The sequence below is a fragment of the Microtus pennsylvanicus genome, chromosome 7 (genome assembly GCF_037038515.1).
Source record: "Microtus pennsylvanicus isolate mMicPen1 chromosome 7, mMicPen1.hap1, whole genome shotgun sequence".
NCBI lineage: Eukaryota > Metazoa > Chordata > Mammalia > Rodentia > Cricetidae > Microtus > Microtus pennsylvanicus.
In genome coordinates, this window is record NC_134585.1 from 29,626,224 (window position 1) to 29,653,920 (window position 27,697).

At 42.6% G+C, this 27,697-nt stretch overlaps 1 protein-coding gene across 1 annotated transcript in view; it reads right to left on the bottom strand.

Moving 5' to 3' along the window:
- Nucleotides 1-23,711, bottom strand: part of Tmem182 (transmembrane protein 182) — a 39,246-nt gene extending 15,535 nt beyond the window's left edge. The window contains exons 1-3 of the mRNA XM_075980283.1: nucleotides 23,416-23,711; nucleotides 23,113-23,212; nucleotides 21,587-21,685 (exon numbers count right to left, since the gene is read on the bottom strand). Of these exons, the coding sequence (XP_075836398.1) occupies nucleotides 21,587-21,685; nucleotides 23,113-23,212; nucleotides 23,416-23,547 (331 nt within the window). The 5' untranslated portion in view covers nucleotides 23,548-23,711. The remainder of the gene's footprint in view (nucleotides 1-21,586; nucleotides 21,686-23,112; nucleotides 23,213-23,415) is intronic.
- Nucleotides 23,712-27,697: the final 3,986 nt, after the last annotated feature.

Consider the following 27,697-nt stretch of genomic DNA (forward strand, 5'->3'; position numbering starts at 1 on the left):
GCATAGTAGTATGTGTTCATGTGGGAGTATGTACATGTGTGTGTGTGTGCATGAGTATCTGGGTGTGTATGCTTGTGAGTGTGCATGAACTTATGGGTGTATCTGTGCAGATATGTAAGTTACCACAGCCAGGAATATAACAGTACAATTAGCATAAATTCTGAATTCCTATGTAAGGAGAAAAACAAAATTCCAGGTACTTATTTTCCACTACGAATACAATAAAAAAGGCACTAACACCTCATTAACGTAAATGATGGTTGGCAAAATCAGCCCCAAGCTTTAATTGTGAGTTGTTTTAGAGTAAATTCCATTCCAAGCATTCACACCCATCAGAAACCCCCAAGAATGGCCCCGAGGTTGCTGATAACCAGAAACCACCTGATTTAGCAATTGCATGCTGAAGGCTGCCTACAACAAAGCAAGACCCAATCCTTTCATTCACAAGTTCATGAAACCTGGGGAAGCAGACTCATGTAACACAGTGATAAGTGCTTCCACGGAGGCAGGCTTTACTGTGTACCACAGTGTCGTTTCAAAACTGGGCAACAGCAAGAGAAAACACACCGGGTTTGGCCTTAATGTTTGCCTTGCCGTTTCAGGAAGTATCATTTGGGGGCCAGGGCTCATTCTAAGTGGAGGAGGGGAGAATTCCAAAGGAGTTGTAGGAGGGATCATCTCACACAGATGCCGTTCTGGTAGAATAAAAAAATGAGGGACCAGGAAGGGTGGTAAAACGTTTATGACATTCCAAAGACTTGGGCCTATATCTTTCCAGGGCTAGAGAGTCCCTAAAAATCATTCATCAATTATCAAAGAAATTGGTACTGAAATACAAGCATCTTTGAACTAATAGGAAAAAAATGACAGAACAAGTTATTGTAGCACTACAAGCGGGGGGGGGGGGTTCATGAGGGGCGGCCCTACAGCTGAACCATGGGAGTAACAATGAATTAGACAGTGATATTACTGTGGTACTGGTAACGAGAAACCAGCAAGAAAAATGAACGTCCTCGTTATCTTTTACACATACACACACAGTTAATCCTGTCAAGTTACAAGTATCTTCTTGACATTTTATAATTTAGATAATGAAACTTCTTTCATCCAGAGGAAAGAGGGAGAAGTCAATCCAAATGACCACAATCTCAGCTCTGTAGTGTTTCATTGCACACACCTATTCAGTTAGAAATATTTTATCTGTAGCTCACAGATATCCGGTACACACTCTTCAAACCTTGCCTTATTATCTCAGAGAGACACAGGGCTAGTCCAGTGAAACCTGTTCCCCACAACTTCTGGAGCTTAAATGCTGCCACCAAAGTCAAAACAAATCCCATAGCTCCACCTCCCTCCAGCACAAACAAGTACTCAACATGTGTTGCCGCAGCCTGAGGCAAGATGCTTGTCCTGTAGGCTAGTAATCCTGTCCTTGAACAGCTTGTCTTGGCAGGGACAAACGGGACTAAAAATACAGGAGCGTCTGCCCCAAGGCGGGAGGACAGTCTGTACAACGTGTCCACATCTGTGGACTGACCCAGCTTAAGCCGCCACTCTTCACTATCAATGGACTATCCTAGGACCAAAGATGCAGCGAGAAACCTGGTGAAATTATTTACTGCCCTACCGTGAAGCTAGCCAAAGTGCCAAAGAGTGAGCACCCTGGCAGGAGGGGCAGGGCTTCCCCTTCATTCTGGCTCAGGGAAGATTGTGTTTCTTCCAGAAGGGTAGAGAGTATTCAGGTGTGAATGCATTCATTCCTATTATCCCACCAATGCCTCCTAAGGAGACTGAGGGTGGAAATGGAGCCTTCTCTGATGCTGGGACAGAGGGATTTGCAGTGCTGGAGACAGTAACAGCAGTAGCTACAATCATGGGAATGTCTGGTCCCCAACTTACAATGGTCCCACTTGAAATTTTCCTAATTTAACCAGGTGCTAAATCCTCTGCCATTAATATATACCAGAATCTGAACTGATCCTTCCCTAGGCTAGTGCTATGGATTATCTCTAGTGATTGTATGAAGCCTGAGCCAGCTACAGTTCCCTATCTGGTCTGTTGTCACAGAGAGAAATCAACCAGTAACTACATCTGGCCACATTTCTGAACTATGATGGTGAGCAGGCTAGTATATTTCAATAACTTTCAACATATGTTGGCCTCATTAGTACAGCTCCTTGTAAGTCAAGGAGCATCTGGGATACTACAGTACAGCTTGGTAGCAGCAGCATCCAGAAATCTGTCATCCAGGGCAGGGAAGAATGAGACAGTGTGTACAAAGTCCTGTGATGTCCAATCCAAGAGACCACGTGAGTGCCCTGGACTTACCCTTCCACTCAAAGGAGGGGCAGTGCTTTCATCAGGCTTCAAGGACTTTGCAAAGCTCTCTCTAGTCAACAGTCTTCCTCCTTGTGATGGACTGCACGTCTCTGTCTTTCCTGTCCCTTACCCATGTGCTGAAGAAGGTCTAAGGTCTAAGCCCAGATCCAGGGAGAGATCATTGGAAGATAAGGGGCCTTCGGAAAGGAAATGGGTTTGGATGCAATCATAAGGTTGAGGTCTTCTAATGGAGTCAGTGGCTTTATAGAATGAGGAAAATATAGCTGGTCCCTCTCTGTCAAGCAAGGACAGTATAAGAAGACAGCCAACCATAAGAGCTCTCTCTGGAACCCAGCCACACCTCATCCTGACTCGCTCCCTCCACAACAGCAGCAACAAACAATCCCCTGCTTCTTCAGCCACCAGGGCTATCGTGTTTGTTATGGCGGCTGACTGAAGGCACTACCTACCCCCTAGAATCTGACCACCACCCTTCTCTCTTTGAAGAGACACAGCAAGTTATGCCCTGGCCTGTTCATAAAACCAATGAGTAGGCCAAGAAGGGAAGTAGACAGATTCAACAGAAGGAATGCCCGTTCTCAGTCACAAACCTCATGACCCATGACTCAACTTCCTGGCCTCTCCTTGTCTGCTTCCTTCCTTAATGTGTGACAATAGTGTTTCCTATTTTCTGGCGCTGTAACCTGAAGCAGAACACCTGACCGAGGGCTCACTAATGTTCTTGACATATGCCAGTCTCTAGAATGAATACTCTGCCCTCCAGTATCTCTGTGAGGACACTCTCTCCCACCGCTAGACAGTGAACTCCTTCCAGAACCAACACTGGACCCTCTCATCTTTCTAGCTCAAGTGGAAGCTTTGGCTTGACATGAAATAGATGCTCAATAAAATATGAATGAGTAAGTGATCATTAGCTCTTCAGCTCGTCTTCATTGCAGTCTCAAGATTAATGGGATATGCAGTGCTCATGGAATAGAGTGAAGTTAATTAGTTCAAAGGGAAATAAATCTACTGTCTAGACCTCTTTGTCACGGTGACTGAATTTGCACTGGGATGAAACAGAGTCATGTAGAGGAATAGCTGAGGGGTCAAGAGAACAGATGCTAACACCTGGGTCTTAAAGCCATGGCTTCCGTCTCCACATTTCCTTGTCTCCACACACAGCAGTGCGTCACTATAAATGGAGGGCATAGAGCTTTCTAGGACCTCCTGCCATGATTCCTGCCCCACTCTGAATGCCTAAGGCAGGCCAAGTTTCCCACTTATCTGACTGATCTCCTTTTCATTCAACAAACAAAACATATCTGACTGACATTTAAGAAGACCCTGTGGCCTTAACAGCAATCCATGAAGGAAATGTTTATAAAACTACTTTACTCCACATTTTTTTTAAACACAAAATGGTAATCTCCTTGCCCCGAACTGTTGAGCAGATCCTACCAGCAGAGGATCAGTATGGAGGACTCTATTCTAAGAGTCCTGGGATCTTGGCATCCTGATTTTCCTCCTCCAGATGACTTGATTCTGCAAATCTCTAACATCCTGAAAATCACATCTTTTTAGGCTATGTCGAAGCCCTCCATTAAGGAACGCTATTATAAATAAATAATTTTCTTCTTGGTATCTGACTCAAAGGTGTTTCTACCATACACCCAAAGAGAAAATACTTTAAGAATTACACGGTGTTAAAATGCTTTGCTGTTTTCTTCTATGTGTGTCAGAAGATACACAACAAAAGGGGTAACCAGCCGCTCAATGGAATCCCATTTTTTCAGTCACCAAATTTAAATTCTATCGTATGTCAGCTGCTGTGGCAGGTAATCAATTACTGGCATTGCATTGTATCGTTGAAAATGCAGAAAATGTAGAGAAATGCTTAACAAGATGGCAGTCGGTGATCAGCTGTGCCAAGGTTAGGGGTGACAGGTTGTTGGTACATCACACAGATTATAGAAAGGGGGCCCCATCTTAGCACATTGCTCAAGGCTTCTTGGGGAAAGTGGGTTTGAGGGGAGGAGAGGGCAGAAACGGCCAGGAAGAAAGGCAGTCCTGAGACAGCAGAAACAAGGGAGATGGGAATAGAGGGGAGAATACAGCAGTGCCTGCCAGTGGCTTTGGTATAAAAGTGCGGGACACTGGCAAGTTTGAAGCTAGGGAAAGGTTTCAGTGGGAGGGGGGGAGGATGACAAGAGATACTTAATGATGCTCCTGATATCGTATATTAATTCTTATAAGTAACAGTTCTTTCTCAAGTTTTATGATTTTCCTTCCAGAAAAGATTTTTTAAAAAATAAAAATCATGAATTGACTCTCTAAATCCTATCTACAGAGCCCCTTAATGCATTGTTGTCAAAACCATCAAGGAAACAGTTTGGTTTTACATCAGAAAAATAAATAAGAAAAAGGCAAAACCTCACATCCTCTTTGCCTTTTAAAGAACTTTATTCCCTTGGAGGTTAAGAATTTTGAGATAGATAGGCACTAAAACCTGACGGTACTTCACAGAAATGAGATTGTCTCATGGAGAAAGTGACATGAGCCAAAGGCAATCCCAAGGAGCCGAAGCTGAAGAGGAAGGACCACAGATTCCCAGAAGTAAAAGCACAAGCAGGCGAGGCATTGGCTGCTGAGGTGGCCTTCTGCCAGCACCTGTGGCATGCGTCCACCAAATGATATCCCTGAAAGAGGCGGGTCACTGCAGAAACAGGAGTGGGTGGGTTTGGCTGTGAGCCATGTGTGCAAGGAGCAGATCTTAGGAAAGGTGACAGAAGACAAGTGGCCCCTAGAACAAACATGACAGTTGGGACATCTGGAACATCCGCGTCTACTCTGTGGCCAACTTTCTTACAGTGTGTACACACGGTGAACGGGTCTGGGGTGTGTCATCCTAATATATAGGGTTCTGGTAAGTTGTTCATTTTTAAAAATAAGGGACTAAGAGAGAGCAGCACCTGCCACTGTGGGGGACTATGTGATATTTCCCTGTCTGTTAAATGTGTGCAGCTCCCAAGGAGCAAAGCCATTTACTAGAATTTTCATTGCTCTGAGCTCTTACTACAAGAAGAAATCATAGATCTGGGCATGTACTTGGATAGAGTGTATTCATATACAGCAGCCCTGTATTTAGGTCCCATCAACATTTGTAATTCGGTGTCTACTATGCAGGCTCAGCCAACTTTTGTTCCCAGCTATGGGATGCTTCTCCAACCACTGGAATTGTCTAAAAACCATTTACTTCTCCTCCCCTGGAATTCACTTTGATCCCCCATTCTCTCGTCCTTTGCAGAGAAAGCATATGGAAATTTCTAAATCTTGCCGGGCTTGTGGAGAATTGCCCATTTTGCTCGCTCCCTTTTATCCATGTGCTCAATATTGATATCTTTTCTTCCACTTAATCTTTGGTCAGCCCTATCGGGAACCCACTAAGGCCAGCTGGCCTGGGTCTGAAAAAGCATGGGATAAAACCGGACTTGCTGAACATAGCGGACAATGAGGACTACTGAGAACACAAGAACAATGGCAATGGGTTTTTGATCCTACTGCACGTACTGGCTTTGGGGGAGCGTAGGCAGTTTGGATGCTCACCTTACTAGACCTGGATGGAGGGGGTGGTCCTTGGACTTCCCACAGGTCAGGGAACCCTGATTGCTCTTCGAGCTGAGAGGGAGGGGGACTTGATAGGGGAGGGAGAGAGGGGGAGGGAAATGGGAGGCGGTGGTGGGAGGAGGCAGAAATCTTTAATAAATAAATAAATTTAAAAAAAAAATCTTTGGTCAGCCCATATCAGCAAACCTTCAAGGGGCCAAAGAAACGCTTCGCTGTGACCCCTGCAGTGAACGTGCAGATTCACACTTGCCCTACTGAGTAAGAGGCATGCTCCTGGACTTCAAAGTCAGCATTTACGAACCTCAGTCAGAAGAACCTGCCAGGGCTCTATCTGCCCCCTTTGCGGTGTGGAGCCCAAGGGATGCAATGGAAATACGCAGTGGTAGCTTTGCCTCCCTCTCCTCTTTCTCACTGGCTGTCCTGACGCTACTTGTCATGCGCTCTTCAGAAGTCAGCCTCCCTGGTCTCCTGTTTCTTCTCATAAAGAGGTTGAAGCAGCACCCTCAGCGGTCACCCCCAGCTGTTCTCTATTGAGTCCCAGCAAGTTCACTGTCAACACACCCTTATGTAAAGATCTGTGTGCACAGAATCCCCAAATCTCTACTGGAAAGAAGCAGCTGTCTCCAACTGCCCATCGGTACTGAGGAAACCACTGCAAAGATCCAGCCCAGGGCTCCCCCAGCTTCTCCCTGCACTTTTGCAGGGGAGCTGGCCTAACGCGCTCAGCTGCTGCAAAAGGACACAGTCTTGGAAGGCTTCCTTCCCTAGCTGCTGGACAACAGGAGCTGTTAGAGCAAACACCCTCTGATGGTGGAACAACTGTTGCTGCTCTGGAAACAAATTAACAAGCTGACTTCCAAAAATATCCCGCAGGCCATGAACAGCACTAAAGCAAAAGACTGGATGCAGACATAGCCTTTGCCATGGACGAACTTGAAAGGCAAGGACTTGAAAAATACTTGAAACCCCACTCTAGATAAGGCAAGGCCATTATTAAACACATGTTTTTATATCTCAGCTTCATTTTCCTCTCAGCGCCCCCAAACTAACTGTGAAGACAGAGAGACACTGACTCACTACCCCAAAACTAAGAGGGAAAACTTGAGACCTTCTTGAATCTTCTAAATGAATTAGCATGTTTTGTTTGAAAGTCTACATCAGTATGAGGAACAAACCAATAGTCTTCCTTACAATGCTATAGAAAACTGAAGTTTCCTATTTTTTGAGCCACACCCACAATGAAGTTTCTAAAGATACCTCAGACTGTGGAGAGTTAGAATACCACAGATGGGTAGCCAAATCTTCCATGGACTTTCCATAGTAGCCATATATTGCCTGCCTCTGTATCTAATCTAACACTCTCTCTACTATTATGTAAAAACCATTTTTAATATATACATTTAGCAGATCATTAGTTTTCACCAATCCAAAAGTTAACAATGTCGCTATTATCTGCAACCTGAATTCTTCTATAACCTTATTATCCAATGTCCTGTTGATCTATTTGATAAGTGCCTTGATTTATTACTTTCTTTAGTTCTATAAATGTGCATGCAATCCCCTTCTAGGGTATAGCACAGTGTCCAGAACAAGCTGAATCTATGTTCTTCAGCCACTTTCATTCATTCTTGGAACAAAGTTACCTATTACCTAATCTTTTGGGAAGTAGAACTTGTTTGTGTTGGTATTGACTATGAAGCAAGTAACGGGAATGGAAGAAGTTAATAATTCAGCAACATCATTGGATGGAAAAAATTAATCCTTATTTCTTTGGTTTCCAAATGGCTGTTTCAAGTGCTACCTTGAGGCAATCAAGCCTCTTATGCAACACACAGAGGCACAGCAGGTGGGCTGGCATGAGCATTGCATGGAATGTTAGCTCCATGCTTTTTCCTTGTTCCCACTGCTCTATAGAATTATAATTGGAGCTGGGCGGTGGTGGCACACGCCTTTAATACCAGCACTCAGGAGGCAGAGGCAGTCGGATCTCTGTGAGTTCGAGGCCAGCCTGGTCTACAAGAGCTAGTTCCAGGATAGGCATCAAAGCTACAGAGAAACCCTGTCTCGAAAAACCAAAAAAAAAAAAAGAATTATAATTGGAAAGGAAACAGGGGTCTTTAATCCCACCCAGCACTTGGGAGGCAGAGGCAGACAGATCTTTGGGACTTTGAGGCCAGCTTGGTCTACAGAGTGAGTTCCAGGACAGATGGGGCTCCACAAAGAAACCCTGTCTTGAAAAACAAATTATAAAAAAAAAAAGCAAGAAAGTTTTAAAAATAAAAACTAAAAACTTGTTGTGGTGACTTTTTATACATTACCAGTGCTAACAGGCTTCTATAAGCAGATCAAATAAAGAAGAGCTTTCGGCATTTTTGCTAATTTCACAGGGTCAAGTTCCTAATGTTGGCCCTGGAATCCCAGCAGTACTCATGTTTATTATGTTTTGTGAAACTACAATAAGGACTTAGAGGCTCGAAGGCCATTCCTTATAAAAAGCACTAACTCATTGGAGCCAAGTGACCCACAGTGGGCAGCAATGCTTTTCTGTCTCCACTTTGTGTCTGTCTCTTTTGCCCCCTTAGACTCCGAGGCAGAGTCCTGTGCACCTAGGTATATAGGCATGTTAGCCACCTAAGGAGCGTGCATTAAGGATGCTAATCCTCTACCTTCAAGGCCAATACGAATAAGTTATTTCCAAAACTTGGTGGTTCATTATAATCAACAGTTTCAATTGCCAGTTTTTCTGATGTCCTGATCCAGATCATGGGGCAGTATGCAGAGCCTCCAGTGATTGCCCTGAACCTGGAGACCAGGCATCTCCATCCTGCCTGGCTGGCTGGTTCTTTTCTTTGAGTAATTCTGTCCTACAGTCACTTAAATTGATAGGTAAATATCCTGTAACAAATCAAAACTCCTCACCAGGTAGCTGTGACTTGTCTTACTGAAGCAAGCCACCCTCTGCCCCACCCTGGCATCACAATCAGGCAGACTGTTGTCTAACCAAGATGACCGGTTCTGCCAGCCCCTGACCCTCCCAACATCATCCTAGGACTTGGTTAGTCCTTCAGAAAGATGGGATTCATCATGACTCTTCTGCTTTTCTCCTACACTGAGAAACTACCTTTCTGTCTTCATCATCTTCTCCATTGGCCTTTGGGGACTCGGTGGCTGTTGATGGCTCATTAGAACCGCCAGAACTGGGTCTCTGGGCTAAGAGTCCAGTTAGAATAGTGGGCCTGACTAAGAGAAATACAAGTGGTAAGACATTTCACTAAACAGTCTTTGCTGTTGCCCACAAGATGCTAAGCTCCACGGTGCCCACTGTCAGTTCCCTGGGCTGGTCCCTGCTCCTCACTCTGATTTCATCAATGGAACATCTTGGGGTTGTCCCTGCACTAACCTATCCCTCTGTCCTCATTTTACAAAGAGCTTCCTCTTATTTTGAAGCTTTAAAGCTACCTCCATAGAGTGATTGCTAAATAGGCATTTCCTGCCTTCAACCCCAGACTCCAATCCCAAAGCTGACATAACACTCAAATGCTTGCAAAGCCTGCCCAGCCTTCCTCATCTCCAGCACTTGTATCTCCACCTTCCTAGTTGCTAAGGACAAAAAAGAGTTATCATTCAGTGTCCTTTCTGTCACACCCCACATCTAATCCATCAGTAAATCCTGCCAGCTGTCTCCGCACAATATAACCAACTAGAGAGACCTTCTGGCTCCAGGAAGATGAGTAAACACACTTGTTTCATTCTTTCTGCCAAGCACAACTAAACAGCCTGGATATCACACATAAAATGAGTGTTAGAGAGACACACAAAGTTAGACAGCAGAAAACAAGCAAGCTAGGGACCTTTGGATTCAAGGAGCAGCACATTGATGGGTCGCCAGGGCTTTCTCGTTGTCCTGTGTGTCCAAGAATTGGAATTAAGAAGGAGCACAGATAGGTGAAAACTGAAAAGACTAGACAATCAATTGTGCATCTCATCCAAAGCAGGCCTTTGACTCTGGCCAAATGCAAGAGGAAAAACAGAGAAGCTCAAGAAGCACTTCCACCAAACAGCATGGGAGAGAGGTTATCTTAGCTCATCCACTCAGTGTCCGAGAAGTCTGGGCATTTATGCCCTCCAAATGGCAGTGAGACCACCCTGCATAATAACAGTGGAGAGCATGTGGGGTGCCAGGACTTCTCACCATCAGAAGCAGAGATGAAGCAGAACCTTTCCTCCCAGGATGGAGTTAGAGGAGGCTCCTGGAGAGACAGAGCATTCACCATTCTGCTCCCACTTTTCCCAAGCCCTACCCTTGTGTGTGAAGGCTATGGATGGCATTGTAATGTGGCCTAATCCAGCCAGGACAGCATCAAGGGAAGCAAATGTGAGCCCAGACCCTCACTATCTGTCATTGGAAAAAGGCACATACACATACAGCTCTCATAGGTTATGGAGGGAGACGCTTAGAGCCAACTCCATGAGTAGTATCAAGAAAACCTGACTTAAGTTACAATTTTAAACAGGTCCATGATTATATAATAGCCCAATCACTAATTGATTCAGTTCCGACTTAAACATCTTCAGTAAAGCCACGATCAGGGAAATTGCAACATTAATGAAAAGCAGAGTCCTCAGACACCAAAGCCACAGTGCAGAGGCTTGTTATCTGATGACGGCTTTGAAGCTGTTGTTATGGAAACACTTCAGGAACAAATTTGAAAATCCCCGAAACAAATAAAAACTGGAAGGTACAATGAGCATTTTTAAATGAAAACTGAGTTATCTCAAATAACTGAAACAAGAACAATTAACAAATGTGTTAAATATCAGGAGGAAGAGAGGAAAGGAAACACACTTTGAATGCAGAAACAGAAATCCTCCTATCTGCACAAGACTGGAGATAGACTTACAAAGATGATCAGAGACTAAAAGAGCTGTAGAATTATGACAAAAAATGAAGGATGCATGTCTTCTGTGTCTCGAAGGTCAAATGAAACAAGACCAGGGTGAAAAAAATCCAAAGAATTGATTGCTGAATGTTTCGAAGTCACCAGAAGATGTAAATGTATAGATCAAAGTAGCCAGGCTAAGCCCAAGCAGCATAAAGCCAAAGAGATTCACAGAGAAACTGTAACAGCAGCAGCAAATGCATCAAACTTCTGGCGCTTGGCAGAAGGCAAAGAAAAGCATACCCAAACGGTTAAGGAGGATAGCTCCTTACACAGCCAGAAAAATGGCAGCACCGAATTTATCACAGGTAAGAGGGCCTGGAGCACTGGGCATGTACTTCAAACCCTGAAAGGTAAGAGCTGGGAACTTCAGACTTAACACCCAGAATGAGGAGAGCATTAGGCAATGAGAGAGACACCACAACACTATCAGATAACTAAAAATAGTAAAATCTGTCACCAGCAGAATTACTTAAAAACACAAAGGGAATCTTCGAAATAAAAATAAAACAACAGTGCTCTACCCAAAAAAAAAAGACCAATCATAAAAATATGAACAAGTACAATACCTATTATTTCTCCTCTTGAGTTTTGTAAGTCATGTTTGATGATAAATAATTTTTAAATTTATTTAACTTATTGCCTGTAACTCTTAGTATATGTGAAACTTGAGAGACAACTGTCATTGCCATCTATGACAACGTATTTCTTTTAGATATTGAGTAGTGACCATTAAGGTATACAAACAGGTCAATTGAAAGCCATCATGGGCCAAAACAAAGCTTAGTAGTTAGGAGTGCTTGCTGTTCCTCCTGAAAATCCAAGTTTAGTTCCCAGCCCCTTTGTTGAGTCGGTCACAACCACCTGTAAATTTAGCTCCATGGGATCCTACTTCCTTTTCTTGTCTCTTCAAGGGTGCAAACACATGTATATGTGGCATATTTACAATGCATACACATAAATAAAAAGAAAGTTTAATACTACTATAAATAAGTCTACAGTAAATGTCTGTGTTGGGGTTCTGGGATATAGGACTTTGGTACAGAGCACAAGGAGTTTACAGAACTGTAAAACAACTATGTCACACCGTAATGATGGTGTGCGTTATAGTACATTTGCTCAACCTCACAGAATACATAAACGTAAAAGGTAAACCTTAGTGAAAATTATAGGTTTTAATTACTAATGACGTAAATATTGTAAAAGGAGATACTGTGTGAATGAAAAAAGAGAAATTCTGTACTTTCGACTCATTTTTCTACAATTATGAAACCACTCTACAGCATTCCTAACAAAGAGAGCTGAAACAATTGTTTACACTCTGTCAAATAATCAGCCCACATAGCACCCAGACATCAGCTCAAAATATATTATGACTTAATTGCAAGTTTGAAAATATTCTACTATTAAAAGAAAACATGAAGTTCTTCAAGACCTAAAGACTAGGGAACAGCCCTTAAACATTGACACAAGAAGCATGGTCTTTGCAATTAAATCAATAAGATAAGCTTCATCAAAATCTATCACTTTTATAGATGTTCCTATAAATCCCATTAAAACAATGGAAAATATTTATAAAGGTCTATATAATAATTCATATTTAAGACAATAGAAATAGTTCCAACATCCAATGGCAAAAGGCAAATAATCCAGCTGGAAATGGGGAAAAACACAGAGACAGCTTACTACTGAGGACTTGTGGGCAGTGCATTCCAGAATATGGAACACTGTGCACATGACAGTTAGGGACAGAAAGGATCCTGTGGCTATTAGAATGTTCAAAGTCAAAACTAGTGACAAAGTGTTGGTGGGCATGTAGATATTCCGTTTCACCCCATATTGCTTCTGAGCTTGTGAAATGGTACAGCTGTACAGGCAAAGAGTTTGGTAGCTTCTGAGACACCTGAACACTCACCAGCTGTGGTGTGCACCTGAGATCATGGCACTGGAGAGGCTGGGACAAAATAATATTGAGTTTGAGGCCAGCCTGGACAGTATTCTGAATCTCTATAGTCAAAACAAAATTATATATATAAACTTTCACTTACTGTGTGGTCATTGTACTACTAGGTTAAAAGTGTTCATATGTGCAAAATAATACACATTCTTTTTAATCACCCAAACTCTAACTATCTCAAATGCCTTGAAGTTGGGTATTGAATAAACAAAGTACTTAGCAACCAAAAGTAGTGAACTATTGATGCATGCAATAACTGGAGGAATGTCAAGGGCATGAGCATTAAATAAATGAAGCAAGTGTAAGGTTATATACTATATCACTCCCTTTAATAATACTGAACTGATAAAACATAGTGATATAGCACATTAGCATTAGGGAAAGCTAAGGGCTGGGATGGCGAAAGATAGAAGACTGAAGGAGTTCCAGGTGAAGAAACTCATAAAGATTCCCTGATCCTGCCTGGGGATTGTGTGTGGTGATCACACCATGCACATCTACTTGTGTGATAAATATTGATAGGGACACACCAAGTCTACCTATCTATGTCAGTTTCCTGGCCTGGACTTGCACTATTCCAGCAGAAGATGCTGACGAAGAAGAAAGTCAAGTTGAAAGAAAGAGGCAGCCTCTGTGTTATCCTCACGATCACCTGTGGGAGCGTAGACTCTGTAAAATGTACACCGATATGCTTATCATAGAAAAAGACACAATGCTTAGAATTTGATCTAAAATAGTACTGTGCCCGCTTGAGTAAGAGAGGCCTCCACAGGCTCATGTTGGAATACTTGGTCCGCAGTGGGTGGAACTGTTTGGGAAGGATTAAGAGGTGTGGCCTTTGGAAGGAGGTGTGCCACTAGGGGTGGGCTTTGAGGTTTTCAAAAGACTCAGGGTCGGTCTGAGTTAAGTCTCTCTGCCTCCAATCTGCATACAAGACATTTATTAGCTTTCAGTTGTTCCTGCTGCTACACTTTTGCTCTGTCGTCATGGACTCTAACCCTGTGAAACCATAAGCCCCAAATTAAACACTTGCCTTTATAAGTAGCCTTGCTCATGGTATTTTTATCACAGCAATAGAAAAGTAACTAGGACAAGTACAGTGGATTCTTCCTAGAGAGGGAACAAATCCAATGAGTATTGAGCCTGGGCAATAGCAGCCTACATATACTATTTCTTTGTAAATATCTGAAGATATCCTATAATAAAATAGTTGCATACACCTGCAATCCCAACACTGCACAGATGGAAGGAGGGAGATGAGGAGATCAAGGTCATTCTCAGCTTCATAGGGAGTTTGAGGCCCACCTGAGCTACATGAAACTCTAAAAATAACATAATTAAATTCTAAAATATAACCAAGACCCATCATCATAGACTGATATTTTAAGCTTTTCAGACACACATAGGTTTTTGATGTTGTTCATGATGATGTTTTATTTGGCTTCGTTTTCTTCTTATGAGATGCTCATTTAACAGACGTATTTAATGTTTGTTAAATAATCAACATAGGACTCTACAAGAATTAGGCATATGTTCACATCTTAATATTCTGTCCCTAGTGTTATAAAATATAGAAAACTTCCTAACTAGAGCCCTGACTTCAGCTACGTCTTTCAACTCTTTATAGAACTGCAAAGTCCTTGTAAGTCAGATCTATGCTTTCACTCCTTCTTCTGAAGCAAGCATCCTCTCTATGCCTACTCTCCCACTCCACCCAGCATTGGTCTCTCTATGATGCCCTCACTCACTCCCATCCAGCTGGCTCTATCTTGTTCTCTGTGCATCAGGCACACTGTTCCCTGGGCCTTGTTTCTCTTTTCTGAAATGCATTTTTCTGGCTACAGGCCATTCATGGGCTTTCTTCCCATCTCTGCACAGAGATAACTTTCTCAGAAGCTTTCTCCTGACTACACCTCCCCACACTAGAATGATAAATATTTCTTTTGTTCTTGTTGCTTTGCTCCAAAACCACCAGAACCTACACAAAAAATGTCTGGCACATAATAACATGTGCTCAACAAACATTTGTTGAATGAATTTCAACCAATATTACCAGATAAAGAAAGCCAAATTTTAGCCAGGACACACGGCATGCTGTTAAAAGATGAAGCTACTAGCAGAATGGCGATCGTGATGACAAGAAAAATTTACTCTATCTGAAAACTCTACCAAATGCCTGATGTGAACACACACATGTGAGACATAGGACAGGAAACATTCCACTAGGGAGAAGCCACGATGAGTGCCTCTGGCCTGGTGGTGTCCTATTCCGGGAATTCCGAACAGGGGCAGCGTCACAGGAAGAACTGACATTTATTGAATAATGATATGGCCAACTGTTTTGCTAAGTACTTAAGCTAGCATCTCTATTCACTTTACTCACAGCTGCATGAAGTGGTTTCTATTTTTATGGCTGTTTGACAAACCAGTTTGTAAAAGAAACTGCTGTAGCTCTTAGTTCAAGCATGGGGCCAGAGACTGGGCATTGGTTAGAAGCTGGGCTTGTAACTCCCACGGAAGCTGGCCACATGCCAGTTCCTATGTGACACTCTCTCTGTACAGCCTGTATCTAGTCCCCAAAGGAGGCAATTAGGCCATGAGACATTTCAGCTGCCCAACAGAACCTATTCCAGCCGAGCCCTCCCTTTCCTATTGCTTAGAAACTGTCCACCCCAATCACCTCCACAACCGTTTACGTCCATCAGAGCTCTGTTCTGGATAATTCTACTTTGGTTTTTTGTTTCTAATTTAGCTTTGCCTTATAGATACATGTATGAGGGCAAAAATTTCAGGCTTATCCTGAAGCATTCAGAATAGTGCAAGGTATACTATAGACACTTATTAATTTAAAAAAAATGTTCCAGTTAATACTTTGATACTGGCTTCAAAGAAAAGGCTTCAAACTGGGAGCCAAAGCAATGATATTTAAAGACAAGAGGCCTAGGCAAGCTCCCTGTTCCCCTTGGGGCTGCATATTGTGATGAAGGAAGACAAAAGGGGAGTAGCCATTACCATGTGGTGGTGGGCTGGGGACTGCGTGCAACCAGGCAGCATGCAGATAGGATGCGCAAAGGATTCAACCTTGGATCAAAATATTTAGGAAAGAAGCAATAATTTTAAGGAAATATGAATAAGAACAAAATTACAAATGTCCAGTGTAGACACAAAACAGTCAAGTCATTCTTTCCAGACAACACAGCGTAGCGACTACTGATAAAGCTGTCATATCCATCAGAACTAGAAGTCACTAGGAAATCATTTAAAGAATATGGAATGATGTACTCATTTCTTTGGGGAAAAAAGACATGATTTTGTATAAAGGACATGAGTAGCCATGAATGTTGATGTTCACGGGATTGGTCCTGGAACCAATGTTCCTACTTTATTGAGGAACAAGTATGATTCCAAAAAGCTTATGTCTTGGGCTGGAAGTATTGGGAACGGATGCGTAAAAGTCCCCAGTGATCTTGTCAGGGGACGTTTTGTGTGTGTTTGCCAATCCCATCTCCATTGCCCAGGATACTTGTCAATATCTAGAGACAATTTGTAATAGTCACAAGTGAGGGGGTCCCTACTGGAATCTAGTAGGTGGAAGTCAGGCTTCCCATTATAGACCATTGAGCAAGGTGCCGGATAGTCCCCAGAGCAAAGAATCAGCCAGGCCACAATGCAAAGATGCCAAGATTGAAAAACCCAACTGTGACGCTCATCTTGAGAAGGGGATTCCACTTGTGAGTGCTGCAGCCATTGCTGCAGATACATATAGAGCCTGGAGCCTGTCCTCCCAAAAGAAAGCCACGCTACACTGCTGAATCCAGTCTTATCTCCCAAAAGCAACCTCCCAGTCCAAGGAACTCATAAATAAGCCACAGATAATACAAAATAGCTTCCTCTCAGAGAATAATTTTTAACTACAACTTTGATGCTGGGTCATGGATGTGCAGAACTGATGCTATCTTCAAGGATGGGTAGTGGAGAAGCTCAGTGTGGCGTTGTGGGGGTGGTACTCACACCAGAACCACTAGGAGCCTATGTTTGGGGCAGGGCGCGGGGCTTACACCGAAAGACCACTGTTAATCAGGTACTGCAGAAACCCTTGAAATATATGATGAATCTGTGATCATGGCTGTGTGGGGCCAGATGCTTTTATGCATAGTAGAAAATCAAGTTGACATTAACATATTTCCAAATACAATGTCTTGGCCTTATGGGAGAAACCTGACTAGATACACTTTCTATTCTATGCAGTACAGATCTTTTTCTAGTTAGCTAAGTCTGAAGTGTTTAAAATACTTAAGTTTAGGAAATTATCCATAATTGACATCTATGAACATGCAGAAAATTAATAAATAAACACTCCAGAAAGTGGACCTACAAGTGGAGGATGGGAGAGACATCCTGATGAGAGAGTTAGATCCCAAGGATTTGCCACTGTGTCTCCTAAATTACCTTATTCATATCTCGAATTCATTCCTGTGCTAGATCAAAGAGCCAAATGCCAGGATATTTATTTCTCAATAGCATTCTGTTTCGTGCTGCACAGTGAAATGAGTTTGTGTGTGTGTGTGGTTGCTTTTGTAACCTGTGCTTGTGGTGGCTATTCCAAGTCGCAGTGTTAGCTAACTGCAGCGCTCTCAACTTTCCCACTGCACATTCCCTACCAATCCCTGGGAGCCTCTGCATTCCCAGCACTCTGTGGCCCCACCCTTTTATGAGGGGCAAGGCTTCTTAAACTGTCCCTTGGGAGAAGAAAAAGGAAGGGCAAGCACGGAGTGGGACTTGGCTCTCAGGTGGATTAGGAGGTGATAAAATGTACAGGAACTGGAAAGGAGTTCCCCAGAGGGGGTGAGAAGGTCAATACCAGAAAAAGAGCCTCAAGTTCAGTCCCAGAATGGGCAACGAGCCAGCATGCACTGTAGAGCATAGGTCTGGGCATCCAGGGTGGAAGCAGCAGGGCAGGCAGGTTGAGGGAAAGAAGGGCTCAGAAACAGCAGTCTTGATGGGCATCTACAGCAGAACCCTTGGTGGAAAGGGGCTGCTATGGTCACTAGAGCAACTGCATTGTTAGCTCCTGATCCAGTTCCTTCCGGGGCCTCTTGCCCCCCTTTCATTCTGCTTTCTTCATTAAGGATCATGCCCCTTTGCTCGCCCCACTTGCTGGCCCCTCGAACGAGGCACTGCACTGACTGCAAATGTGTCTGCAATTCTGATTCCCCTCATTTTGTCTTGTTTGTCCTTTTTGCTTCTTGCCCTATGTACAACTTACACATCCTGCCTGTGATTATTTTCTGAAAGATTGCTCATAATATCAGAACTCTCTCCAGGCCTTTCTCACCACTAACTGCTGTGCTAATCAATACATTTTAGGAACGGACTCGTTATTTCGAGCTACTTACTTTCAAATGGTTCCACCACCAACTCAAATACATCTTATCTCAAACTGAGGACACCTCTTCCACTTCTAAACATGCCCCCTTTTCTCTGTCCTCATGTTCTGTCCCTATCACAGTTCCTTAATTGAAGTCATTTGGTGCTCAGTACTAGTGGGCAGGCACCTGGCCACACAACCTAACAGCAGAAACAAAGAAAATCTGTTTCCATATTTTGATCCACCACTCAAAGACCTGGAACTATAATCTGAAGAATTACTAAAATGATGATAAACTTTACATACATATAACTGTTTTTTCATCTACAGGCAGCAGCAAATGCTTACATTTTTGAGAAATCGCTAGGTAAAAATGGGCTGGAGAGATGGCTCAGCAGTTGAGAGCACTGACTGTTATTGCAGAGATCCTGTCTTCACTTGATAAGCCATGCTTTGTTGACTCTCACGGGAGGCCTTACCCCCCTCTGAAAGGAGACAGAGGACTGGATGGGAGGGGGTAGAAGGGAAATGGGGGGAGGGAACAGGAGGAGAAGAGGGAGGGGAAACTGTGGTTGATATGTAAAATAATAAATAAATAGAAACCACAGGGTATACAGATAGACAGACACAGAGAGAGAGAATAAAAACAGAGGAGAAGGAGGGAAGACAGGAAAGAAGGAAGGGACTAAAGGAGGGAGGGACAGAGAGAGATGGGACGGAAGGAGAGGAGGGAGAGATGGGAAGGAAGGAGGGAGGAAAGGAAGCCCGTGTGTAGCCCAGTGGCAGTGTGTGAGCTTAGAATGTATACAGCTCCAGCAACAATGAAAAAGAAGAAAACCAAGTCTGTTATTCAGTTTTAATTTTTTTCAGCTGAAAAGAAAGTGGTTTATTACTGAAAGTATTTGATCAATTCATCTATGATTGTACACACTAGGAATATGCTCTACCGCCGAGCCGAGCCTCCAACTTCTAAATGTGAGTTTGATATAGAGTAATAATTCTCCACAAAATTATAAGCATTTCCCAGCTATGAAGCATTGATTTCTAGAGACATCAATATGAACAAAAATGAAAATAGAAAATAAAGTAGACTAATCTGCTCTGTGCTAGTGTGGAGCTAGAAGAAGCAGAGGGAAGTGATGACACCAAGCAGAATAACAAACTCTTAGCTATGGGGAGGGGTGCCGGAGACTGCGGGGACACCAATGTAGGGAAATAACAATACAATCAGAACTGAATCATCACCAGATGATACAAATAAGTGAACCAGGATGACTGTAAGCATGAAACAGCCAGAAAACCTAAACCTTGGCAGATCTCCAACAGGCTAATTAAATGGACTTCGAAATTCACGAGCCTGTTTCGAACACTGAGAATTAAGCCAACCTCACCAAACGTGGGCAATTGTTCTGTTACATAAATTTGAGAATGAATGATTCTCAGACTATGTCTTTGAGAGCTAAAAAGTATTTAAAGGAAACACTGAATTAGAGCTAAATGTATACCCAGGTTCAGGTCAGAGGAAGAAGAAGCAAGCACACATTCTTACTGCTGCTCGTTTGATTCTCTTTTTGTCCCTCTGAGATGGGGACTGGCTGTGTCATCCAGACTAGTCTCGGGTTCCTCTGCCTCCCGAGTACAGAGGAGTGCTACCAAACGCAGTCTCATGGCTCATCACCCTAAGCAGCGAAACAGAAGTCAGAGACGTGGGGCTTGGTGTTGGTTCCGCCAACGGCCCGCTGTGCGAGCATGCGCCGCACACACAAGGCAACACTGACCAAGCGTCCTTCCAAAAGCTCGGGTGAGTGGAAACTCATATTAACAATTTTCCAGGCCATGATGTTTCAAATTTTATAAACAATATCTCCTCCAATTTACTGAAAATGACTGTAATACCTGTTAATTCTGAAGCTACATAGAGCTGCCTACAAAATAGCTATGGGGTCTGGGGAAGACAAGTCTCATCAACTAGAAAACACAAACACCAAAGTCAGGTTGGCTGCTGTTCAGGAAATCTAGGCCATTCTCTTGTTCATCATTACGAGAAGAAATGAAACGTATATCTTATTTCTGTTCTAGAACATATCGTTGTTCAACTTAGCCATTCTTACTCAGTGTTCAATAAATTTGCTTAAAGTGGATACAGAGTTACATATGGATGCCAAGCAAGAGTTTAGTGATTTTTTTAAAAGTTGGATATAATTTTGTCACTGGATCCAAATTACTGGCACAATAATTACACGTGATGCTACATAATAATTCTAAGCATAATTGCAGTGGGATTTCCATGACATGCATTTACTCTCCATCTCCAGCCTAATTATTTTGTACATATGACGATACTTTATACTTCTATTCTCCAGTATCTCCTTAAGGTTCATAAGTTTTGAATAGATGGTGTCTGTAATGCCTCTCTCACTAAAGGATCTTAACCTGTTAATGATAATGATGATACTCATAATAATGTAATGACCCTAAGTTATTTTAAGTTATATTAAGGAGATATATATATCTCCTTCCTCAAGTTGTGAGCTGTAAATACTCAGAAAAGCAATATGCCCCTACCAACCATGCCCACACATCTTATTCTTATCAGTCAATAAATGATACAGCATAGCAAGTATTTAAATAGCAGTTGAATATTTATTGGGTATTATAAAAAATATAGACATGGCCTAAAGTATAAAGACTGAAGTGACCAGGTTATAAGCAAATTATATACCACACTATATGTGAGATTTCAATACCTTAGGAATTAGATTTCTATGGGAGTTTCTGGAACCAATCCACCAAGCATACAGGAAGAGATAGATATGTAATTGGTTCTGCTCTATAGAACTGTGGTTAATATTATTTAATACAAAACATTACACAAATTAGGATTCCTTTTCAGAACAGTACATTTGACACTTCCAAGTACTGATAGTTGGTACCCATCCTTCATTTGATTATCAAAAACAATGTTTTTAATATGATTTCCAGTTAATTCTGTTGATGGTCAAACATTCCCAACAGAATTAAGTCACTTTCTATGAACAAGGTAGTATAATCACATTTCATGTGTAACAATTACAGAAGAAAATTTAAGTAGGATGCATACTACAATACCTATCTAGGAAGCAGCTCTTCCTGGTAAACATCACTGTCTTCCAGTTCAAAACCACATTTTAAATGATTAGCCTGAATCTTGAGTGAACCACAATAGCTCCAATTTTAAATCAAAGCTGTATTCTAATTAAATGTACAAATGGTGTGTTAAAATATTAGTGCTTTATATTTAGCAAGTTAATATCAGATGACGCATTATAATCACAGATGTCATATTATTTTTAATTGTTTGTAAAACTTTTGCAGCCAGGGCTCAGGGATACTTACTAATAGCAGAATCGTAGGAGGTAGAGTTGTGCTCACCCCTCATGAAGGGGTACGGAGACAGGTACGCGTGTGTGCAGTTCTTGGATGGCGGCTGATTGGCTAGGGAGAAAGGCACAGGAATGTTGTCCATTACTGAAGATTCAGAGATGACTCATGCCTAATGGAACAGGAACCCAGGAACCAGGGACACAGAAGCAAAACAAAACTGCTACCCACCGACAAGCCCAGAGAGCTGCCAGAGACGCACACTCTGCTGGAAAACATGGGGAACTTGGAAGGAGGGTTTTCAAAAACAACTAGAATTCAATGGGAGGAACACAAGTTCCCACGAGACCTAGACTACAGGCAAAGTGCTGTCCCTGTTTTCACAGATTCTTCCTACCAACACGATGCCCGGCACACAGGAGATATGCAAACACGGTTGTCTCAGGAATGTAGCAAAGTTAGGTTTGACCTTGACGAGTTCAGACGAACACTCTCCTCTACACCCCCAATGTTAGGGAAACGATACAAATGAGGGAACATTAAAATTAAGAATTCAAACAAAATATCCGCATTTGAGAGAACCACTTTTAAAGCCTATGAAAGCGTCAATTGTTCCATGTGTATTTAGATTTCAAAGTCTGAGTCTGTATCCTAACAGGGGTCAAGATGACAGACTATCTAAGAAAGGGATGAAGTCACGGGAGACCTAAACAATCTGGTGACAAGTTGCAGGACACAAAAAGAGCAAGGGGTGGGGGGGTGACAGGAGGATTGGAAAATAAGACAATAATCTCAACCCTCCCTAGGCTTTAGGCTGACGTTAGGCTGACTAGTTCTTTCATTTAGAAGATAATAAAGAGGCTGCTAGTTATAGCCAATGAATTGTTTCTCAAAGATAAATTCAGCAGAAGAAGCACAGCTCAAGGAAAGCACCATACTCTTCAAGTTCCTGGACTTCAAAGGGGAACTTTACATTTCCCTAGAAGAACACAGACATAAAAGGAAAGCATTTCTTGATATTGCCTACAAACTTGGGTGAAGCCCAACTAAGGCGGCTTTCATCTGCTACCACTGGTAATTAAGTTTCATTATAAAAAAATAGATTAAAAAAACTTGTAAGCTATGAATATAAAATAATACCTCTATTTCTGGGCTTTTGTATTTGAAATTTCAGTTTATAGCCAAATGAGTTTCCAAAACACTGATTTGAAACATACCAATAATAGACACTTGAAAAGAAACTACCATGGACAAAAATCTGCTTTTTTTTTAAATTAGAGGCAGTATATGTTAAATATGGGCAGAGAAACAGCAGGCACTCCTGTTTTATTATTATTCAGACTCTTCCTTTTATGAAGGAAGAGAAGTTATTGCTAGAGACATTTCTCCTGTAAAGGATTCTGTTCGTGACCCTTTTGGTGACATCATACTGAGACTGCACATTTAGGAATCCAATCCACTTGAATGGGACAGGTACTAAATAAGAAGTTGCTTGCTTATGTCTCAGATAAAAGGGGTAGAACAAGGCTGGCTGCACTTACTGTACCAGAACTTCCAGATGTTGGAGTTGTTCTCTTCTACGATGCCACTGAACCAGCACCTCCAGAAGAATCCTTCGTGGTGAAAAGTGATGTTCTCTATCTGCACAGAAAACAAGTGTCCTGCAGTCAACCCCAAGAGTAAAATCAAGTCTGCTATGCCTTAATACCTGAGATCTCCAATAATGATGACCACTAGATCCCTACAGAGCTCCCTGTGAAGAAATAGATACCCCACCCCCGACTTCTCTTCAAGACGGTGCCCAAGGCTGCCCTTAATGGAGAAATTTTGAAGAAGAAACGCACATTCTGTTCACCTGAACACCTGCCCACTTCAGTCGCGAGAAGCCAATAATCCGATCCAAAAGCGACCAAAAACAGCAAAACCCCCAAGGCTCCGAAGAGGGCCCCAAAGAAAATGGCAACATTTAGTCTCATTTTCCAATTGACTAGTTTCCTTTCAAATAGAAGAACAAATTGTAAACAGTCAACTTCTCAATAACAACAGCAAAGAAAGAATGCCACTCTTGAGCCGGGGAGACCTCAGGAGCAGGTCCTCGCTCGAGCTGTGGAGGCTTCTCATTTCCACCCCGTCCCTTTGCTCTCCCTGGAGGGGCTCCAACCCAGCAGCTGAGAATGGCTGGCTATTTTAAGATACTGATTGAGAAGCTTTCTTCTCCCGTGGGGATCAAAAAATAGCTGACCTTCCCCTGACTATAAAGAGACTAACCAGGCAGGAGCAGGCTGGGATTATCATCCTCGCTGTTGGGTAATCCATACAAGAGAGAACAAGGAGCCACAAGGAAGCCATTGGGTTCTGGCCTTCTCTTGAGTGTCTGAACAGGTCCCTCCTAGTCTAAAATGGGCACCATAACCTCGAGAAATGTGAGAGGCCCCTGAAAATGTTGATCACCACTCCCAGGAGCCACAAAGAGCTCTCAAAAACAATGGGATTTGTAATTAACGTCTTAATTACTTGTGGACATCCAGGGAAGAGGAAACCTAGGCTTGGTTTAGGTTCATAACTCATCCGTTCAAATGCCATCAAAAAAATCATTTATAGGCATGGCAGCAGAACTGAAAGAATAACAATTAATGATAATAAGCATCCTTTCATTATTTCTTTCACCCTTAAACCATAGTCTCTACACCTACAGTCTTGTTTTTTCTAAGCCAGTGACTTGTTCCTTTAAGCATCCTTAGATCATTACTGCTTCAAATATCTGCTTTGATTCTTTTCTACACTTTACACGCATCCAGTTGAAGTGTGACCAAGTAAACATAAACACAGACACTGCAGTTGCTGCCTGATCTGTCAGTATGCTCCCTTAGCCAGGTGGGGTCACGTGACCACAGGGATCCTTGCATGACAGGAAGGAAACTCTCTCTCTTTGCTGAAGGATTATGTATGCTGTCCCAATGGCTGAGAGCTCATATGTACAAGTGCCCCCCCCCCAGTGTGTCCACAGACACTGTCTCCTTGCATTCAGTCACTCACCACCTCCGGCTCTTACAGTCTTCCTCAATGATCCCCAAGCTTTGGGAGGAGGGGTTTGTGATACAGATATTCCCTTTAGGGTCGAACCCTGCTGTCACTCTCAGCGCTGAAACTGGTTGTGGGTCTCTGTGTTAGCGGCCATTTACTGCAAGGAGAAGCTTCCCTGATGCGGTTTGAGAGCTATATGCTCATCTATTCATATAGAAATAAGAATCGAGAGGGTAGTTCCTTGCATTTTGTAACAGCAGTATGCTCACTCTAGAGCCCATGAGCTCCCTAGCCACGGGTTCTTGGCCAGGTTTGTAACAACAGCTGGCATGGCTTCCTGCTGGCCTATGGGCCCAAGCAGAACGCAGCTATTGTTACTCCTTACTGTGAACCCTGCAAACGACAGCAATAACTAGCCTGGCAAGATATGTCAATGGGTACAGTAGTGGCACAGTTAAGGCATCTTGTGCAATATCCTCCCCCTCTCCACTGTGGTAGAATAGGCCCTGGAGTCTAAAACTGAAGTTACTATTTGATGGAAATCAGTTTGCAGAGAAAGACAGTTTGTCCCCTGGGCTTCATTTAAAGAAAGGAGTATGCATGAGAAAGCCATCAGAATACAAGGGGAAGAGGGAAGTGCCCTGGAAAGGTCCTGGAAGGACTGTATGCCTCGTGCTCCAATGTTTCTCTGGGTTCCTGTGTTCACATTCTCTGCTTCCCCTTCTCTGGCGTGCTTTTTACTTTTTAATAGACGGTGTGTATGTCTAACCATGTGTCCACAGTGAAGTCCTTCACCTGGAGTCAGGTGTCCTCTGAACTCAGTGTGAGCATCATTTCCCTTTTTCTTTCTTAATCTTTCTCAAACACCAGCTTAAGGCTTCAGACTGCTTTGGGCTTTCTTGCAATTTCTCCATGCCTATCTTAAAAGCGTTTTTCTCTACACCCTATCCCCGCTCCAGAAGATGCCGAAAACTTCAGCTTGCTTGTTTTAGTGTTTTCCTCTGAAATTTTAATTAAATTGTCCTTGACTATTTCTCTGATTAAATTTTAAAATTCTTTTATTAATGGGACTAAGTACTTGCAAGGAGACCTTGGTTTCTCCTGTTCAACCACGACCACATCATATGCATTTTATGTACTCTTCACTGATTGTTATGATAAAACAACAACAAATAAACTCTTCAGGGGCAAACCCCTGGCTCTGGTTTTGTCTTGCTGCATCTCGAACACCAGGCATGAATCTGGAAGGGATCGCTCAGCAATTCCTTAACTGTCAATCTTGCTGATTTTGACTAGCCTTGACTTGAGCACTGCCATCTGCTGGTCATCAGCGAATATCGCATCCTATTGCTTGCTGGGATCAGTGGAGATTTTTACATTCGAACACAACTCCAGCAAGGGTTCTAGACATCCACTTCAGTAATTCATACTATTCTCCGTCGAATTGAGGGTTATTCCAATAGCTCACCCATTCCTGGCACTGGATTTTTTTATTTGTTAGCCTGTTGTGTGTGGTAAGGGAACTGTTGCCCTTTTATAGGGTAATTTTATTTAAACTCTTTCTATATTTATGTATATTTTAGGAAGCTTCTAAAGTCATAATGTCTTTTTTGAAAGATCTTTGGTGTTAGTTGTCCCTCTCTCTATCCCATCCTCTACCCTGCTCTCCCATCCCCTACCCAGTTTAACACCTCCAGCTCCATTATTCCCCTTTAACTATTTATATGCTATGCACTAGCTCCCCTTCCCTGCATACATACTTGCTCCCTCCCCACTGCCTCTTATTAATTTCCTTTCCCTCCCTCTCTCTTTCTTCCTTCCTTTCTTTTTAAAATATTGCACCACTTCCCCCATTCCTCTTCTTCCCTCCAACACATTCTATGTTTCCCTATCACAGTCCCTCTCAAATTCCTGGCTGCCACTTCTTGAATAACTGCTGAATCTATTCAGTGTTGATTGCACATCCATGTACATGATTTTAGTGATGAGCACTTCATGTTAGATAACCGACTATGGGGTTCTCATCTTGGGGAGACCCTTTCTCCTGCTCTCAGCATCCCTTACTTGCCTGTAGTTCTTTGTCCAGGGCTGAGAACTCCCCATTCCATGTTAGCATATCTGTTATGATTGTCGTTATTCAGGAAGCCATATTTTTGAAGTATGATGAGGTGTCATAGGGCTTTCTTGTCAGTTCTAGGATACACAATCTCACATCAGATTCCCTGGTCCTCTGGCTCCTAAATCTTTCCACACCCTTTCTTCAGTGACCCCTCAGCAGGAGCTGGGCTATAGATAGACTATTGGGTCAGTTGTTATCTGTATTTTAGTCAGATGTGGCTTTCTTTAATGATCTTTGTTGCAAAAAGAAGCTTCTTTGGCGAGGGTTGGGAGCTTCACTTATCTGAACTTAAGGGTCAGTATTTAGAACGCACACAGGAATTATGCTGGTCTAGTAAAGAGGTGGCAGTAAGTCCTCAAGATCCCGAACCGCACTGGTCCTAGGTAGTTGACTGGGTTCAGCCTCCAGTGCTTCATCAAATCATCATGGAAGTAGTCATGCTACACAGTCACTGCAGCAGCTTCTGTACCCACAAAGCTTGGCTGCAATCCTGTCAGGCTTTCTCAAGATTTCCAGGTGGTGGATTGCCCTGTGACACACTTCTCTGATAAAGCTACGAGAAGCTGCCTATCTTCATTGTGCCTGTTTCCTCCTTTTGTTGCAGGAATGAAAATGGAACTTCCAAGCTCTTAATGTGCTAGAGCAGAGTCCAGAAGCCCTCTGGTTTTTTGTTTAATTTTGTTGTTATTGTTGTTGTTTAAATGAACGGAAGCAGAGGACATGTATTCTTTTTGATCTGGCTTCTTTACTCAGTATAACTATGTTGACACATCCATGCTGTTATAGGAATTCAGAGTTAATGATTTTTATTGTTAACAACACTCAGTTTTACAGGTCTACAACCTTTGTTCATCTATTCACTTGCTGATGGATAGTTCGGTTGCTTCCAATATAGACCTAATACAGATAAGGATTGTATGGACATGTGTTTACATGAAGCCTTGTTTATGTGCGCACTCTTGTGTGCACACCTTGATAAAGTA